Raw genomic sequence first — 20,417 nt, forward strand, 5'->3', positions numbered from 1 at the left:
TTGTGTGCTCATCACCATTACCCAACACAATTGGCTAGCATGCAATTCTACGCTCTAGTGATATCGCTGTTAATATCCTCATTTGTGTAGGTGTGTTAGTTGTATGCCAATGACTCTGCCATCACAATTGTATTCTGCCGGTCCCTTTCATTAACACCTCCGATGTTGCGCCCCATTGCCACCATTTCGTGGTTCTAGCCTTTCCCGTTTTCAAGTGTAGCAGTGATATTAATCACGCGCGTTCATCTCCGCTCATTAGCGCGATTATGCAGGTATTGCACCGACGTTGCCCCGTTACTTGCCATGTAATATTCTGGCGATACAAAAGGGGATGATGGACAGAGCGTTTGAACAAATCAAACACTCACCCCCAGTCAATTGATCTGGGTTTAATCCCTCACCATTCTTTAGTTCACTCAGCCACCCCAGTTCAGACATGGCTATATGCAAATCAGTCTGACCCTGTGCCTTATGGGAACAGTCCAGCCCGAACTGCCAAGCCATGTCTTCCCTGGACCGGAAACAAGCATCCTGGGACCGGTTTCGGATTCATAATCCTCATCAGCCAGGCTATCTTGAATCCAGTGGCCAAGTGAACAAGGGACTCACGTCTGAGTATACCCTGCCACACTTAGGGCGAACAAAGCGATACAAAAGGGGATGATGGACGGAGCGTTTGAACAAATCAAACACTCACCCCCAGTCAATTGATCTGGGTTTAATCCATCACCATTCTTTAGTTCACTCAGCCACCCCAGTCCAGACATGGCTATGTGCAAATCAGTCTGACCCTGTGCCTTATGGGAACAGTCCAGCCCGAACTGCCAAGCCATGTCTTCCCTGGACCGGAAACAAGCATCCTGGGAACGGTTTCGGATTCATAATCCTCATCAGCCAGGCTATCTTGAATCCAGTGGCCAAGTGAACAAGGGACTCACGTCTGAGTATACCCTGCCACACTTAGGGCGAACAAAGCGATACAAAAGGGGATGATGGACGGAGCGTTTGAACAAATCAAACACTCACCCCCAGTCAATTGATCTGGGTTTAATCCATCACCATTCTTTAGTTCACTCAGCCACCCCAGTTCAGACATGGCTATATGCAAATCAGTCTGACCCTGTGCCTTATGGGAACAGTCCAGCCCAAACTGCCAAGCCATGTCTTCCCTGGACCGGAAACAAGCATCCTGGGACCGGTTTCGGATTCATAATCCTCATCAGCCAGGCTATCTTGAATCCAGTGGCCAAGTGAACAAGGGACTCACGTCTGAGTATACCCTGCCACACTTAGGGCGAACAAAGCGATACAAAAGGGGATGATGTACGGAGCGTTTGAACAAATCAAACACTCACCCCCAGTCAATTGATCTGGGTTTAATCCATCACCATTCTTTAGTTCACTCAGCCACCCCAGTTCAGACATGGCTATATGCAAATCAGTCTGACCCTGTGGCTTATGGGAACAGTCCAGCCCGAACTGCCAAGCCATGTCTTCCCTGGACCGGAAACAAGCATCCTGGGACCGGTTTCGGATTCATAATCCTCATCAGCCAGGCTATCTTGAATCCAGTGGCCAAGTGAACAAGGGACTCACGTCTGAGTATACCCTGCCACACTTAGGGCGAACAAAGCGATACAAAAGGGGATGATGGACGGAGCGTTTGAACAAATCAAACACTCACCCCCAGTCAATTGATCTGGGTTTAATCCATCACCATTCTTTAGTTCACTCAGCCACCCCAGTTCAGACATGGCTATATGCAAATCAGTCTGACCCTGTGCCTTATGGGAACAGTCCAGCCCGAACTGCCAAGCCATGTCTTCCCTGGACCGGAAACAAGCATCCTGGGGCCGGTTTCGGATTCATAATCCTCATCAGCCAGGCTATCTTGAATCCAGTGGCCAAGTGAACAAGGGACTCACGTCTGAGTATACCCTGCCACACTTAGGGCGAACAAAGCGATACAAAAGGGGATGATGGACGGAGCGTTTGAACAAATCAAACACTCACCCCCAGTCAATTGATCTGGGTTTAATCCATCACCATTCTTTAGTTCACTCAGCCACCCCAGTTCAGACATGGCTATATGCAAATCAGTCTGACCCTGTGCCTTATGGGAACAGTCCAGCCCGAACTGCCAAGCCATGTCTTCCCTGGACCGGAAACAAGCATCCTGGGACCGGTTTCGGATTCATAATCCTCATCAGCCAGGCTATCTTGAATCCAGTGGCCAAGTGAACAAGGGACTCACGTCTGAGTATACCCTGCCACACTTAGGGCGAACAAAGCGATTTGTAATTATTTTGGCCACCATGAGTGTGGAAGGGTATGCTCAGACGTGAGTCCCTTGCTCATTGCACCATCAGGATTCAAGCAAGCCGGGCCGAAGACGGCTGTAATGCCAGAAACCGGTCCCCGGAAGCTTGTTTCCTTTCCAGTGAAGAATTGGCTTGGTAGTTTGGTCTGCCCTGTTCCCATGATGCACTGGGCCAGGGACAGACTAATTTGCATATAGCCAGGTTCTGAACTGGGATGGTGCAGTGAGCTAAAAAACGGTGATGGATCAAGCCCTGATCTGTTGACTGGGTAGGAGTGTTCTGATTAACTCAGATACTCTGTCCATCACCACCCACTTTTTGTAATTATTTTGGCCACCATGAGTGTGGAAGGGTATGCTCAGACGTGAGTCCCTTGCTCATTGCACCATCAGGATTCAAGCAAGCCGGGCCGAAGACGGCTGTAATGCCAGAAACCGGTCCCCGGAAGCTTGTTTCCTTTCCAGTGAAGAATTGGCTTGGTAGTTTGGTCTGCCCTGTTCCCATGATGCACTGGGCCAGGGACAGACTAATTTGCATATAGCCAGGTTCTGAACTGGGATGGTGCAGTGAGCTAAAAAACGGTGATGGATCAAGCCCTGATCTGTTGACTGGGTAGGAGTGTTCTGATTAACTCAGATACTCTGTCCATCACCACCCCCTTTTTGTAATTATTTTGGCCACCATGAGTGTGGAAGGGTATGCTCAGACGTGAGTCCCTTGCTCATTGCACCATCAGGATTCAAGCAAGCCGGGCCGAAGACGGCTGTAATGCCAGAAACCGGTCCCCGAAAGCTTGTTTCCTTTCCAGTGAAGAATTGGCTTGGTAGTTTGGTCTGCCCTGTTCCCATGATGCACTGGGCCAGGGACAGACTAATTTGCATATAGCCAGGTTCTGAACTGGGATGGTGCAGTGAGCTAAAAAACGGTGATGGATCAAGCCCTGATCTGTTGACTGGGTAGGAGTGTTCTGATTAACTCAGATACTCTGTCCATCACCACCCCCCTTTTTGTAATTATGTAATATTCTGGAGCATATGAGTTGAGGGCTTTGGTGCACATCGCAATTACAGTCGGCTGTTTGCTTAATACACGGGCGCCGCCATTTTGATTCTCGCTGCCCTTACAGTCCATCACCCAGCGTTTTGTCTCGCAGCGCAGTTAAGCCTTACCGCAGCCTTTCAGGACACCAGGTATTTCTCCGAGTCCAGATTCCCCCGTCAGAGGCCAGTAATTTGCAGCAGTTGTTACACCTCTAGACGGCAGTCGTTCACTCCTGGCATTTCATTACTGACTGCCGCCATCTTACCCTCTGGTCGCCTCCGGCTGCAGCCTCTGGTTTATCCTGGAATTACGGTTTGTCAGTGATCTGAGCTGTTTCGCTTTACTCCCGGTATCTTCCCATTTCACTTTTTGTGTGTGGTGCCTTAAAGTTCGGTCATCCGGCACCTGAAATTCCGCATTGTTGGTGTCTGCCCGGCGGAGCGGTCACATCATACAGCCATTCATTCCGCTGTGCGCCCCCTAGCGCCTCCCCAGGTAATAACAGTTGCTCTACAATTCTAAGTTACCCTAAGTCTCCCGATAAAAATGGTACCTCACTTGTGTGGGTAGGCCTAATGCCCGCGACAGGAAACGGCTCAAAATGCAAAGTGGAAACACTTTATTTTTACAGTGAAAACTGACCCTTTTTTTTGCAAAGTGCCCAGCTGTAGATTTTGAACCCTAGCTCTGCCAGCACCTAGGGAAATCTAGCAAACCGATACATTTTTTAAAACTAGACACCCAGGGGAATCCAGGATGGGGTGAGTTGTCTGGCTCTCACCAGGTTCTGGTACCCAGAATCCCTTTCAAACCTCAAAATTTGTCTAAAAAACACATTTTCCTCACATTTCTGTGGTGGAGAGTTCTGGAGTCTGCGTGGATCCACAAAATTCCATCTAGCCCAAATTCCTCAGTCTTCCGAGAAAAATGGTACCTTACTTGTATGGGTATGTTTATTGCCCGTCACAGGAAACCGCCCAAAACGCAACGTGGACACACCACACTTTGACAGTGAAAACTGACCCATTTTTTGCAAAGTGCCTAACTGTAGATTTTGAACCCTAGCTCTGCCAGCACCTAGGGAAATGTGGGAAACCTAGCAAACCTATACATTTTTTAAAACTAGACACCAAGGGGAATCCAGGATGATGGGGTGACTTGTCTGGCTCTCACCAGGTTCTGTTACCCAGAATGCAAACCTCAAAATTTGTTTAACTCGTTTACAGCGGCGAACATTCCGCTGCGGTGCGGGTGCTCTTAAGGGTGGGGGGGGGGCTGCGTCGGCCAACGGTCGTTCGCATCACCAGAGAGGGAGTGCTTCTGTCGGCCGAGGGGAGCACGGAACGGGTTAAAGAAAACCCATTTTCCTGACATTTCTGTGGTGGACAGTTCTGGAATCTGTATGGATCCACAAAATGCCATGCACCCCACATTCCCCAAAATCTTCTGAGAAAAATGGTACCTCACTTGTATGGGTGTGTCAAGTACCCGCGACAGGCGCCCAAAACCTATCAAGGTGACATCAAAATTACAAATCACAAAACAACCTGCTTTTGCAGGGGGGGGGGGGGGTCCCATGAGTTTTTGGCCCCGGACTCGGCGGCCATCTAGGGAAACCTACCAAAACCCTTTAATTTTTGAAAACTAGACACCTGGTGGAGTCGAGCAAGGTATGGCTTTCGTGGGTCCCCCAACATTTCCCTACCCAGAATCCCCTGCAAACCTCAAATTTTGTTGAAAAAATAATTGAAAATTGTAGGATCATCAGGCTTACACAAATGACCTACTACCCAGCAACCCCCCAGGTCTCCTGATAAAAATGGTACCTCATGTGTGGGTAGGCATAGTGGTTGCAACAGGAAATGGCCCAAATTGTACTGTGGAGACTTCAAAATTACCTATAACAAAACTACCTGGTTGTGGGAGGGCACCTGTTTTTTTTGCCCCCAGCTGGCCGCCATCTATGGAAACCTACCAAGCCCACACATTTCTGAAAACTGGGGAGTCCAATGAGGTATGGCTTGCGTGGATCCCCCAAAGTTTACCTCCCCAGAATGCCCTGCAAACCTCAAATTTAGTGAAACAAAACACATTTTCCACATATTTATGGGTGGAATCACCTTGCCGGCACAAATGTCCTATCCCTCAGCATTCTCCTTAGTGTTCCGAGTAATATGATACCTCACTTGTGTGGGTGTCCAATGCAGAATTGGCTAAAAACATATTTTAAAAAAAATGTAGCGCTTAGAATTGTAGGTGCAATACCCTAAATCCCTACGTTTTGGGCTCTTCACAGTCACAGGCCCTTACCCGATTCACGCAAGTGAGTTATCATTTTACTCGGGAGACTGAGAATAACGCTGGGTGGTAGGAAATTTGTGGATCCACGTAGATTCCAGAACTTTCCCAGATAGAAATTTCAGATAAAAAGTGATTATTTTTTTTAGGTAAATTTGAGGTTTGCAGGGGATTCCGGGTAGGAAAACATTGGAGGACCCACAAAAGCCATACCTTGCCAGCGAGACATCTTGGGAAACCTACCAAACCCACACATTTCTGGAAACTAGACACCTGGGGGAGTCCAGCGAGGTAAGGCTTGCATGGGTCCCCCAACGCTTTACTACCCAGAATCCCCTGCAAACCTCAAATTTAGCTGAAAAAAAATCACTTTTCTCAAATTTCTGTTTGGGAAAGTTCTGGAATCTACGTGGATCCACAAATTTCCTACCACCCAACGTTCTCCCAGGTCTCCCGATAAAAATGGTACTTTACTCGCGTGGGTGGGTCAAGTACCCGTGACCGGCAAGTGCCCAAAACCTTTTGAGGCATCAAAAGTACAAATCACAAAACAACCTGGTTTTGCAGGGGGGGTCCCATGAGTTTTTGGCCTCGGGTTCGGGGGCCATCTAGGGAAACCTACCAAACCTCAAATTTAGCTGGAAAAAATAACTTTTGTCAAATTTCTCTTTAGGAAAGTTCTGGAATCTACGTGGATCCACAAATTTCCTACCACCCAACATTCTCCCAGGTCTCCCTATAAAAATGGTACCTCACTCGCGTGGGTAGGTCAAGTACCCACGACAAGCAAGTGCCCAAAACCTTGAGGCATCAAAAGTTCAAATCACAAAACAACCTGGTTTTGCAGGTCCCATAAGTTTTTGCCCTCTGGTTCGGCAGCCATCTAGGGAAACCTATCAAAACCCACTCATTTCTGAAAACTAGACACCCGGTGGAGTCCAGTAAGGTATGGCTTCCGTGGGTCCCCAACATTTCCCTACCCAGAATCCCCTGCAAACCTCAAATTTTGTTTAAAAAAAATCAATTTTTTCTCACATTTGTGTGTGAGAAAATTGTAGGATCACCTGGCTGCACAAATGTCCTACTACCCAGCGTTCCCCCAGGTCTCCCGATAAAAATGGTCCCTCATGTGTAGGTAGGCATAGTGGCTGCAACAGAAAATGGCCCAAATCGTACTGTGGAGACTTCAAAATTACCTATAACAAAACTACCTGGTTTTGGGGGGGGCACCTGTTTTTTTGTCCCGGGCTCGCCGCCATCTAGGGAAACCTACCAAACCCGCACATTTCTGAAAACTTGTCACTCTGGGGAGTCCAATGAGGTGTGGCTTGCATGGATCCCCCAACGTTTCCCTAGCCAGAATCTCCTGCAAACCTCAAATTTAGTGAGAAAAAACAAATTTTCCACATATTAATGGGTGGAATCACTGTGCCGGCACAAATGTCCTACCCCACAGCATTCTCCTTAGTGTTCCGAGTAAAATGATACCTCACTTGTGTGGGTGTCCAATGCAGAATTTGCTAAAAACGTATTTTTAAATGTAGCGCTTAGAATTGTAGGTGCTATAGCGTAAATCCCTATGTTTTGGACTCGTCACAGGCCATTACCCCATCCACACAAGTGAGGTATCGTTTTACTCGGGAGATTGCGAGGAACGCTGGGTTGGTAGGAAATTTGTGGCTCCACATAGATCCCAAAACTTTCCCAGACAGAAATTTCATAAAAAAGTGTTTTTTTGTTGTTGTTAAATTTGAGGTTTGCAGGGGATTCTCCCCTTTCCAATGATACCTCTCCCGTCTTTCTACGTGATCAGGGGGCTGGGATAGCCCCCTGAGCACATAGCAAGTGAAACTGAAAGAAGCCTAAAGGCTAATTTCAGCTTCGGTTTCTATGAAACGACATCAGCGCGATGTGCGCGCTGATCATTATTTCCTAGAAACCACTGTGGGACTTGGGAGCCTCAGAGGCTCTTCCCCAGCTCCTGATGCTTTGGGGGAGAAAAAGAAATCACAGAGGGATTTCCTGTGCCATGGTGTCAGACACACTGGAGCCGTCTGACACACATGAGCACTTATGCATCGGATGGCTCCCGCCCGTCCGACGCATGCAAGGGGTTAAAAGCTAGCTTGTAGCTTACTCTTTGAAAGCAAAAAAAGCCCCGGATTACACTCTAGAAATCTAAATCTAGTAAATGATAAATAATCTAGGGTCAACCGGACACAGAGTTATAATGCTTGCCTTGAAGCAATTGAAGCCTGTGAAATTTGGTCATCCTCCTTACCCACAGCCGTGGCTGTAAAACTATTAACTAAACAAGCAAAATTAATATCAGCTGAACGTAATGCTTTAGCCATGCAAAACCTGAGTCACAGCAGTTGGGTGTTAAAATTCTCACAGTGGAGGCTTGCCAATTATTTTTCGTCTTTAAAGTCTATAATGAAGCGCCAACTAACAAGACTACGGTTCGGAATAATCCTACTGCTGGGAAATAGCCACACAGTGCCGACTCTGCAGGAAAAGAGAAGGCAACCTCCCCATCTGGCGTATCCTAAATATACAAATGTGTATGAAAGGTGACTCAGTGCAATAAGCCGCTCGTTTTTTAAATTCACGACAGCAGCAAAATCCCTGATGGATTCTGACAATTGTATAGATTTTGATTATCTTGTGAGCACGTCTAGCCATCCTTTTTAAAGTATCGCTAATTCATTGATTTAAAGAGGGCAAGGCCCATAAATTGACATAAGCTTTTATAGAATGATGGAAAAAGTGTTTTTTTAAATGGTTTTTATGCAATCAATTGCAATGATTTTAAGTAATTGTGCAATAAAAACCTATCTATTTACATTGGAAAAGTGTGGAAGATAGACCATCCATCAGAAAGAGCATTGCTGAAGGTAAATAACGTGTGTGTGTATATGTATTCTGTACACAATCTACTGATGGTACATACTGTGGCAAGCTTTCAAACAGCTTGTAATTCCACGTAGTGAATTTTTTCTCTTCTGTTGAACCTAAATGAAGAGATAAATGGGTGAAAGCAGGCAAGTTGGCTGCTTCTGAATGTCTGCATAAGCCTAATGCTTGTGCTAGAGTTGAGCACCATTGTGAGAAAACTAGAGGAGACCCATAGTAGGTAATATTGGTGATAGCTGAAATGTCGAGTGAAAACTGTTGGGGTAACTTCTGATATCTGACTACGGAGGGCCATGTCAATTTCCCAACAGTGCTGCAACATCTTCAAAAAATACACCATGATTGTTGCTGAGTTGTGGGATGTGTAATACAACAGGAACAGAACAGCTTGACGATTAGATGGTGGCACTGGCTCACTAGAGCCAGTAGAATGACATTCTGAGTCCTCTAACTAAGGAGTTCGGAAGCTTATAATTTGGGCTCCGGGTTTTATGTTTAAAATGTTTATTTTTAACATTTTCGTCACTATTTATCCATATTTTAATTTTTTTGGGCCATTTGCGTTTTGAGAATAGAGTTGTAAAATGGTGCATTTTCATATGTATTTAATTGATATACATGCATTCATACTTTGATACCTTTTGTGATTTAGCATGGTAAGCAGTTTAATATACCAAAACACTACACCCACTGTAAATATTAGAATTATACTACAAATGTATGTTCACACATGCCTGTATTTAATGAAATGCCATCTTGTTTTTTTAACTCCCTATGCTGTCTATCTGCTTAGCTGTTGGTCTGGAATTTACAAAAGACAACTTGGAGAGTCACTCACAAGAAGCTCAAATTTCAGTATTTATCTACAGACAGGAAAAATACACATTGTTTTATGTCTGGTTTTATTTGTAGAAACCAGTAAAACAGAAAACCTGGAACTTTGCTTATAACCCAGGATGGGTGTTAAGATTGCATGGTAAAGGATGGCTAGTGGTGGTATGAGATCTCTCCAGAAAAATGTAATAAAGGATTATGCTTTCTAAGTAACTCTTGACATTATACATTTGGAACCCCTCGGGAAAAGAAGCAAGAAACAGATGGTTATTTACTCATAATATTATGTGTTCATACTTTGCCGTTAAAACAAAGCACCTACTTGGCTACTCCCCTTTTCTTCATGCAATGTTAGTTTAGTCCTGTTAACCCCCGTTTCAGATGGGGAGAAAGGCTATTTGATTGTTGGCAGTTACTGTTTATTACTGCAGAAGAAAGAGCTTTGAGTTTTTGCAGTGTTTCTAAATGTCCCATCTGACATATGGGAACAATGAAATCTTCCCTTCACTGTGTGCAAAATTAATATTATCACTTTTTTATTTGCAGTGGTCGATGGAAAGTATTTACAGGCAATGAACTGGCCGCTTTACTTGGATGGTGGATGTTTACATGCTGGAAGGAGAACAATCAGAGAAAACTTGATGTGAAGGATATTTACATGTTGGCAACAACAGTCTCTTCTAAGATCTTGTCAGCAATTGCACTTAAGGAAGGATTTAATTTTGAAGTAAGAACCTGCCTATCTTGCAATTAAATGCTGAGATAAGTATGTCACTAAGCTTTTTATACTATAGTATGGTGGTGCTTGGGTTTGTATGTGCTTGATAACAACCTTCCTCACTCCCCATAAGAAAAACATAGACATTTTTTTCAGATAGTTGATCAGCAGTCTGCTCTCATCTTCACGGGTTATCAAAGACGGAGACTGGAATGTGACTATTAACCCTATTCTGAACAGATTGGGCAGACCAAACGTACAGTATGTCCATGACAAAAGAGCTTTTTGAGACCTGATGAAGGGCCATGTCCTAAGCAAACCCTGGCGACAGTTACATCCACAAACCATGTAGAAGGAGATTGATCTGTCACATGGTGCCCTCATAACACCCAAACTCAAATGGACTATTTTCTCTACAACCCTCTCTTGGCCCAATATTTGTCCAATGCAACCTTAATCCTTATTGGGATTTCAGGTCACGACCTCTCCCTACGAAGACACAGAGGCAAAATGCTGCCTTGCAGGATATGTGGAGAGATATTTGGAGGATAACAAAGACTCCATCCACTCAGCACAGACACTACGGTGGCCAGATAGGCTGTTGTGCGAGGACTGTTGATCAAGGACTCCGTGCTGGCCAAATGGAAGCTCAAAATCAAAACTCAACTTGGAATCACAGATCAGGTGCTTGACCGCTGCTTACTCCTCATCTCAGAACCAGGTGCTCCTTAGGGAGCTCCTATCAGCCAAATTGAACCTGCTTTATACATCAGAAGCAGATAAATGCTTATCCCACACCTGTGAAAGGGATATAAAAGCGGGGCACCTACTGGTCTTTCAACTCTGCCAGCTAGAATCCTCTAGGGTAATTTCCACCATTCACGCTACTGCAAATGGCTGCCTCCTAACCCATCCAACAGCTATAGTTGCAGAGATTTAGAAATATTACAACATATTTATACTGCTGGAGTGCCCCCAACTACAGATGCCAAAGCTTTTTTTTCGTAACGCCAAGCTGCCAAAGCTGACCTAAACTGTATTGCTACACCCTCCGCAATAATAGAAAATACTGCACCCCCTCACCAAGGCACACTAAAGGCAAAGCAGTAGAAACACCCAGAAAAGGATTTCACTCTTATAAAATGAGCCACATTAAGACTGTTCTCAGAAAAGGCACAGGGTTTTATTTATGCAATACTCTAACAAAAACTAAAAAACTATAAAGGGTCTTGGCTCTCACGCAGCAAGGCTGGGCCCGTAATATAATAGAACAAAACAACTGCCAATGCTGAGACTGACTAAACAACTATTTAAGATCGTTTCATGAAGGAAAACATGAAATTCTGCTTTACAGATTGCAACTTAGTCGAACGCTTATTATTCAATATTCATTTAATTTTTCAAATATTTTTTCAAAGAGCAACATATCTTAGTTATGCATTTCAATACATAAAAAAACGAACATATTTGAGAACAAACTGATGAGGACACTGTAAAACAAGTTCATCACCATGCACTTGGCCAATTCCACATTCATATCACATTCATACAAACATCCATCCTAGATCCAAAACAAACAATGAAAAAAGGTCCCTTTAGCACATCTACGTGTATGATTGAACAATGAATGCATCATATGTCACAAATTTAAATTAATCCAATCTTTGGCAAGGGAAATATTGCCTTATATACAGAAAACTTTTTTGTGTTCAGGGACCAGGTTGGTCGACGCGTTTCGAACCCCAGCTGTTTAGTGGGTTCTCCTCAGGACCAATAACTATCTTCAGATCTCCAGCTCGTGATTATAATCCAGTTATGCCAAAATCCAAGTATCACCCAATGACAACACGTGAGTTGCACGGTTGTATGCGTCAAATAATCCTTCCGTATGCAGATAGTGCCCGGCAGACAGGGATTGAATCGAGCAGTAAACGGAACCCACACCCGCCCGGCGATATGAAGACTTGCAAGTTAAGCTGAGCGCGCTGGTTACCGATCTAGACGTTTAAACTCATCCACCCATGGGGTTGAGGACACGATTTCTTACGGTTGAATTGGTTGGACAACCACTATCTGCATACGGAAGGATTATTTGACGACCTTAAATAGTTGTTTAGTCAGTCTCAGCATTGGCAGTTGTTTTGTTCTATTATACTCTAACAAAAAGGCTTTCCTAGATGTTAAATGAACAACGTTAAAGTGTGTGTGTGTGTGTGTGTGTAAGTTTAATTCTCCAGTATTAGGGGTGTCTTTCATAGATTCACATGCCTGAATCATTCCCCGTCGTCGGAGTGGGAGTCCCACGGTACATAAAAAAGCAATAATATGCCATAAATATGTAGTAAATACCAATAAAAAACAAACCTGGAAGTAAAGTAGCCAAAGCTACAGTAGAAAAAACTTCCACATCTAAGACTATCCTAGTCATTTTGTATAGTCCAAACTACAGCCAATCAGGCGCCAGCACCCACCAGAATCTTCTCCCCAGAGGCTCAGGCTCTCAGATTTTCTACCGCACGTCGTGTGAAGGGAGTCTCCCTGAGCTCTGCTCAGTTTTTTTCAACTTATCTTCCTTTTGGATCTTTTCTTCAAGAATGTCTTCAAAGAAGTCTCTGTTTAGAGCCTGTGAATCTTGTGGTAAGCTCCGGCTTTTTAAAGAGGACCCCCACAAAAAATGTATTTGTCTCTATCCAGATCACCAAGTCAAGGACTGTAAGATCTGCAGAACCTTTCCTCAAAAGACTCTCAGAGACAGAGAGGTTTGGTTGCTTTTGTGGCTACAAAGGCTTAAGGATTCTGATAATCCTGTGTCTGAGGTTGGCAGTATTGCCTCTGGTTCCACTTCAGCGTCAAGAAAGAGGCCTGCGTTTGAGGTATTGCCATCTCCTGGGGCTAAGGTTGCTAAAAAACATCAACCTTCTAAAGGTTCTGACAAGCCTTCCACTTCTAAGGCTGCCCCCACAGGCAGGGACTTAGAGGTTTCTTCTGTACCTCAAAAACGGTCCACCAAGAAATTGCCTCAGACAGCTGACAAAGTTTCACCTCAGGAAACTTCATTATCGTTGACGCTGCCTTCTTCTGTCATCTCGTCGATGAAGACCTCCGTCGACGCAACGTCGACGATGACCGTCTCATCTCCAAAACCAAAGATGATTATGACGACGACAGCTTCTTCACCTACCATGGACTATGTAACCGTAAGACCTCTCTCGTCGACGACGGCCGTCGTCGGCTCTTCTGAAAGCTCTACCGTCGACGAAGAAGATGCCATCGACGGTTTTGTCGGCGAGCTCCACTCCGTCGACGAAGTTACCACCGTCGACGAAGACGTCTACGAAGGTTGTACTGTCAACGACGAACATTCCGTCGATGAAGCCCATTCCGTCGACGAAGTCCGTCCCGTCGACGAAGTCCGTCCCGTCGACGAAGTCCGTCCCGTCGACGAAGTCCGTCCCGTCGACGGAGCCTTTGATGTCTGCTCCTGAAGCAGCGGAAAACACACCGTCGACGCCGCAATTGTCATCTTGCACTGCGTTGCAGGTATGGTCACCGTCGACGGTGTTCTTTACACCAAAGCCATCATCGCAGGTGCCTGACCAACTTTTAGACTCTGACAGTGAGGATGACGTGGATCAAACATTCGGAGCGGCCACTAGCCCTTCTGAGCTGAATATCAAGTTGCAAGAAGAGGAACAGGAGGATGAACAACCACCTGTACAGATGGCGCCCCAGATGGACAGTGTACCTGTCGCGCAAGTACCAGTTGCTTTACTGACCAACCTACAATACATGTTGGACGATTATTCTAGAAGGTTTCCACCTTCTGAAACTACAGGCTCAGTGCCTGCTCCTCCGGCCACTGAAGTACCGGTGTCAGTTTTACAGCCAACGAATCCTGTTTCACCTACACCGCAGCCTCAGGTGGAGGAAGTAGATCCTCAGTCTTCGGAGGAGGAGGAGGAACAAAGAGAAGAAGGAGAGGTACAGGATGAGTCGGAGTGGGATGAATATCAGGTTCAAACACCTTCCCCTTCGCATCAAGCAGTCTCTATTTCACCACCAGTGGACGTGGTTAGCTTCCACCTTTTAATGGAACGTGCAACTAAACGTTTTCACATCAATATGGAGCATAAGGAACAAGACTGTTTCCTATATGACTTTAAGGATCAGCCCAGGAAACAGATTGTCTATACCCATCATTGACTTTATTTGGCAGGAGGGTATAAAAGTCATGGCAACCCCGGCATCCATTCCTCTAGTCCTGCCACGTTTGGAAAAAAAGTACAGAGCACCGGACAAATCTCCTGCGTGCCTTATCGGACAGCCGAAGCTTGACTCTGTGATTGTCCAGGCAGCTCAAAAGAGGGCTCGGAACCCTTCTTTTCCGGCTACAGCCCTGCCAGACAGAGATGGCAAACGCCTAGATTCGATAGGGAAACGTGTCTCCACTATGGCGGCTGCGACAGTTCGAGCGGCAAATTCATTGGCCATCTTAGGAAGGTATGACCGACAGATGTGGTCAGACATTGCACCATTCATTGACCTCCTCCCTGAACCTTCTAAGGCTGAAGCGCTCACGATACTGCAAGAAGGCCAGAGAATCTCAGAAGAGATTATTGATTCAGCAGTGGATGTTGCCTCAACGGGTTTTCGACAGCTAGCGGGGGCTGCGGTTCTTCGTAGACAGCGTTGGCTACGTTCTACTTCATTTAGACAAGAAGTCCAAAATAAGGTGCTGGACATGCCATATGATGGCGAATATCTGTTTGGCCCTCAGGTGGAGGACGCTTTACAGACAATAAAGAAGGATACAGAAACAGCAAAATCCTTGGGCACCCTCCAATTCCGCAAGCCGCCCTTTCGAGGAGCGAGAGGACGAGGATCGTTCTCCAACAGAGGTGGATTTAACCAACAGTCCTCTTACAGACAAAACAATCAACGATACCATGCTCAGCGCTATCAATCTTACAGCCAGAGAAAGCCTACTTATGCCCAGAACAGGGGAAAAGCAAATTACCGTGGAAAAGATAAGCGCCAATGAGACTTTTCACCTGCCACCACCGCTGCCCTCAAGAAAAGATTGGAGGGCGAATATCAAAATTTTACTCAAATTGGCAGTCAATAACATCAGACAAATGGGTCCTGGAGATTGTGGCCAGGGGCCATGCCCTAGAATTCGAGAAATTTCCTCCAAATGTTTCCCCGAAAGGACCACCTCCAGCTCACCTGAAGGAGCTATTTGCCCAAATCAGATTGATGATGCAAAAAGGAGCGATCGAGAGCGTACCTCAGAAAATGAGGGGAATGGGGTTTTACTCCAGATTTTTTCTAATAAGGAATTAAAACGGAGAGTGGCGCCCGATTCTAGATCTTTGCGCTCTAAACAAGTACGTAAGGAAATTAACTTTCAGGATGTTCTCGTTTCAGGAAATATTACATCTTTTGACAGCGGGAGATTACATGGTTACCTTAGATCTTCAAGATGCATATTTCCATATTCCCATTCTACCTCGCCACAGAAAATTCCTGCGCTTCAGGGTGGCTGGCAGGGATTACCAATTCAAAGTACTTCCTTTCGGACTACGGTCAGCGCCAAGAGTTTTTACCAAGGTTCTGGCTCCAGTAGCGGCGCACCTCCGGCTGCAGGGAATCCAAATTTTCCCATACTTAGACGACTGCCTTATAAAGGCCAATTCTCGAGAGGTCGTGCATTCTCATCTACAACAGTGCCTACACCTGTTCCAATCTCTGGGCCTGTCCATCAACCTCGACAAATCCCAATTGAGACCTTCTCAAAGACAAGCTTTCTTGGGAGCAACATTGGACACCCAGAAGCTACAAGCTTTTGTCTCGGAGGAGAGACAAATGAAGATCAAAAACATGGCGCAGAATCTGTTATCAAAAAAGTCAGTTTCTGTTCGGCTATACAAGTCTTTTCTGGGGATGGTATCTTCTTGCATCCCATTACTACCAAACTGTCGCCTCAGGATGAGACCTCTCCAGGAACAACTAAACCTGCAGTGGTTACAGGTCTCCGGAACGTTCGAAGATCTTATCAGAATCACACCGCTCATGCAAAAATATCTCCGCTGGTGGACACAAAAACGACATCTCCAGCAGGGGTGTGCATTTCTTCAAGATGCAGCAAGCCTCACCATCACTACGGATGCGTCTCTCGAGGGCTGGGGAGCGCATCTTCAGGGTCTCACAATCAGCGGCAAGTGGACTGCTCCACAAAGGCGATGGCACATCAACTGTCTGGAGCTGAGAGCCATATTTCTAGCACTCAAGGCGTTTCATGCACTGATTCAGGATGCCAATGTGTTGATAAGCACAGACAACACGACAAGCATGCATTACGTCAACAAGCAGGGAGGAACACGATCTCTTCTCCTATCCCAGGAAGCCCAAGAACTATGGGCATGGGCCTTAAAGCACAATGTAAATCTTCAAGCAGTGCATGTTCCAGGAACAGAGAATGTCTTGGCAGACGCACTCAGCAGGACGACAGTCTCCACTCACGAGTGGGAACTACATCAGCAGACAGTGGAACGCATCTTTCGCCTGTGGGGTCGTCCAGACCTAGATCTATTTGCGACAAAGACAAACAGCAAATGCCAATTCTTCGCAAGCTGGCATCCCCACAAAGACTCTCAGGGGAATGCGTTTTCGATAGATTTGGTCTCTGACATATGCGTACGCTTTTCCACCGATTCCACTAGTACCCAAGGTTCTGCGGAAAATGAAAAAGGAACCGTGCAGATTGATCCTGATTGCTCCCAGATGGCCGTGCCAGTATTGGTTTACAGAACTTCTTCTTCTGTCATAGTGCGAACCGATTCAGTTGAATCCAATCCCGAACTTACTCAGCATGCAGAACGGTCAGGTTTATCATCCAGATCCGACATCACTGAGATTAGCGGCCTGGCGCCTGAGTACCGTGAGTTCGCCCACCTAAACATCCCGGAGGAATGCATGGAGGTTCAGGCCAGGGCAAGAGCACCCGCTACCTTAAAGACATGCAGTCTAAAATGGAAGCGTTTCTGCATCTGGTGTCGCGCAAACTGGGTTCACCCTTTTTCAGCAACGCCGGAAGAGATTCTACCTTTCTTCCTGCAATTAGCAAATTCAGGCCTGTCTCACGCAACCCTGAAGTTTTTCTGGCTGCAATCTCAAGATATCGGCAGGATGGTACTAATTCCTTATACTCTGCGAGGATTATACAACAATTCTTTAAGGGCCTCTTTAGGATGTTCCCTCCAGTACGACGACCACCTCCGGCGTGGTATCTTAATGAATGTAGTCCTGGCACAACTCATGTGCCATCCTTTCGAACCCATCCACAAGGCCGATCTCAAAAATCTCTCGTGGAAGGTAGCACTGCTGCTGGCTTTAACATCCTCCAGAAGAGTCAGTGATCTTCAGGCCTTTACAGTTCACCATCCTTTCCTGCAGTTTACAAGTGACTCTGTGATACTCCGCACTAATCCGAAGTACATTCCTAAAGTACCTTCGGATTTTCACCTCAACGAACCAATAGTTCTGAAGTCATTCTTTCCTAACCCGCAAACACCGGCGGAAAGGGCGTTGCATACGCTGGATGTTAAGAGATGTCTTAAATTCTATCTGCAGAGGACATCCGCCTTGCGCTCTTCTGACCATCTGTTTACCACCTACGGTGCTATTCATAAGGGGCAGGCATTTTCAAAACAGACTATTGCGAGATGGATATCTTCTGCCATTGCCTTCTGCCATATGCAAGCAGGACGACCGTTGCAAGCAACTCCTAGAGCTCATTCCACAAGAGCAATGTCATCGTCTACGGCTTTATTTGCTGGAGTTCCTCTTCAGCAGATCTGCAGAGCGGCTACTTGGGCCAGTCGCCATACATTTACCAAGCATTACTGTCTGGAGGCAACCAGCGAAGCTGATACTTCTGTGGGTCGTGCAGTTCTACGAAATCTTTTCAGATAAGGTGAGCCTCTGTTTCCCACCTCCATTACTGCTGTCAGACGCTTTATATATGTTTTTTACACATTCTTACATGATTGCATTCTCCTATGCTTATATATATGTGTATTTTCAGTTTACACTGTGGTATACCTTATATGCTGACAAGCTTTACAAACATTGGCGTCTGCCTAGCACGGATATGTACTGCTAGCTACTCTGATTCAGGCATGTGAATCTATGAAAGACACCCCTAATACTGGAGAAGAACAATAGTTACTTACCTGTAATCTGTGGTTTCCCAGTATTGGTGTCTTTCATAGATTCACATGCAACCCGCCCACCTCCCCTCAGAGGCTTTAGGCTATTTTGGTTTAACTTCACTCCTTGCGAGAAAATCTGAGAGCCTGAGCCTCTGGGGAGAACATTCTGGTGGGTGCTGGCGCCTGATTGGCTGTAGTTTGGACTATACAAAATGACTAGGATAGTCATAGATGTGGAAGTTTTTTCTACTGTAGCTTTGGCTACCTTACTTCCTGGTTTGTTTTTTATTGGTATTTACTACATATTTATGGCATATTATTGCTTTTTTATGTACCGTGGGACTCCCACTCAGACGACTGGGAATGATTCAGGCATGTGAATCTATGAAAGACACCAATACTGGAGAACCACAGATTACAGGTAAGTAACTATTGTTCGTATAAGTATATTGGTCTCGACCTGGGGAGGAGAGCAGTTAGTGATCTAGCGAGGTTGCGGCCGATTCTTTATTGGAGACGGCTCTGGACTACCCCGGAGATTCTGCACTACACAGAGGGGTTTTTAGCCATAATAAATGCTGATATCTTTCATAGGATAGAATGGCTAAAAAACCTTAGGTCATCCTTATATGATCTTGGCCTTTCAAATTTATGGGACAATCCAACTGGGGAGCTCTTTCCAAGTAAAAAAGTGATTAAAGACCTATACTGGGATCATGTAGCAGCAAAAGTGTGGAGTAAAACTAAATCTGATTCCATGACGGGCGTTTTGTGGAAGCTAAACTGTATCCAGTTTTGGAACCCTATTGGGGTAGTATAACCAATCCTGGGGACAGGAAGCTTTTCTTCCAGTTAAGATCAGGTGCCCTTCCATTGAGATCACTGACAGGTAGGTGGAGGAGCTCCTCCACTCTATATTGTCCAGCCTGTGGTGCATCAAATGAAAGCATAGGCCACTTTTTATTCTCTTGTAAAGCCTATGACATCCCGAGGAAAGTTTGGCTAGTCCCTGTCTGTAAAAATCTAGGGACATTTAGGGGTGTAGAGGCCTTACGAATCATTTGTACCTCTACTTATATGCCTGTAGTTTTAGCAACAGCTAAGTATTTGGGTTGGGCATGGTCTATTAGATGGAGGGCTGTTCCCAAGTGTACACTGAATGAAGTATCTTCCCTGGCACCCGTGTAATTATGTACCAAAGTTTTATATCTATTTGTTTTTAATTAATTGTGCATGTTTGCTTAATCCTTTTTAAACTATTGTATTTAACGAGGAAACAAATGTTTAATCATGTATTTTAAATGTATGTTTGTGCTTTTATGAGACTAATCCTCGAATAAAGCTTTTGAATCGTATATGTGTATATATATATATATATATATATATATATATATATATATATATATATATATAATATAGCTCTCACCAAGCACAACACACTCTGTGTGTGTGTGTGTATATATATATATATACACTAAAAAAAACATAGGTTTGATACATGTTATAGTTAGCTGGACATTTCACTCATACAAAACCATTGAAATTCCCCTGTTATAGTTAGTTCAGCTAACTATAACTCGCGCGCCTGCAATGCACTGCTGATGACGTCACATATTACATCCCTCATGACATGGTCAGTGACATCACTCATGACATCACTGATGACATCTCAAATGACATCATTGATGACATCATCCTGTGAATGTGTGTCTTTCTGAAAAATAAATATTTTTTATATATGTATATCTAAAGGTCGACGGAAGAATAAATGGGTAAATAAGTGTCTAAGTGGATATTTTTTTCGTAAAATTGATTGTATAACTGACTTATTCAGTGTATCTTAGTGAATACATGTATTAACGAGTAATGTTTAAATATTTAAATATCTGTATTAGTGTCTCACTTTGTGTATAAGTGGCTGCATGGGTTGGTGAGTAGCTACATGAGTGTGTATATGGGTTAGTTTGTTTTTTGAGAAACAGAATGAGGGTCTGTATGGTTCGGTGGGGATATTACTTAGTGTATAGATGCATGAATGAGTGACTCACTGTTTGTATGTGTTTTGAAGACAGCATG

The 20,417-nt window shown here is 45.0% G+C and overlaps 1 protein-coding gene across 2 annotated transcripts in view; it reads left to right on the forward strand.

Moving 5' to 3' along the window:
* PGM2L1 (phosphoglucomutase 2 like 1) overlaps positions 1-20,417 on the forward strand; it is a 579,912-nt gene that overhangs the window by 379,447 nt on the left and 180,048 nt on the right. For both annotated transcript variants that reach the window (XM_078658581.1, XM_078658582.1), the window contains one exon: positions 9,957-10,137. In XM_078658581.1, coding sequence (XP_078514707.1) covers positions 9,957-10,137 — 181 coding nt within the window. The remainder of the gene's footprint in view (positions 1-9,956; positions 10,138-20,417) is intronic.

Source organism: Lissotriton helveticus, chromosome 8 (genome assembly GCF_964261635.1).
Source record: "Lissotriton helveticus chromosome 8, aLisHel1.1, whole genome shotgun sequence".
In the NCBI taxonomy this organism is placed as follows: domain Eukaryota; kingdom Metazoa; phylum Chordata; class Amphibia; order Caudata; family Salamandridae; genus Lissotriton; species Lissotriton helveticus.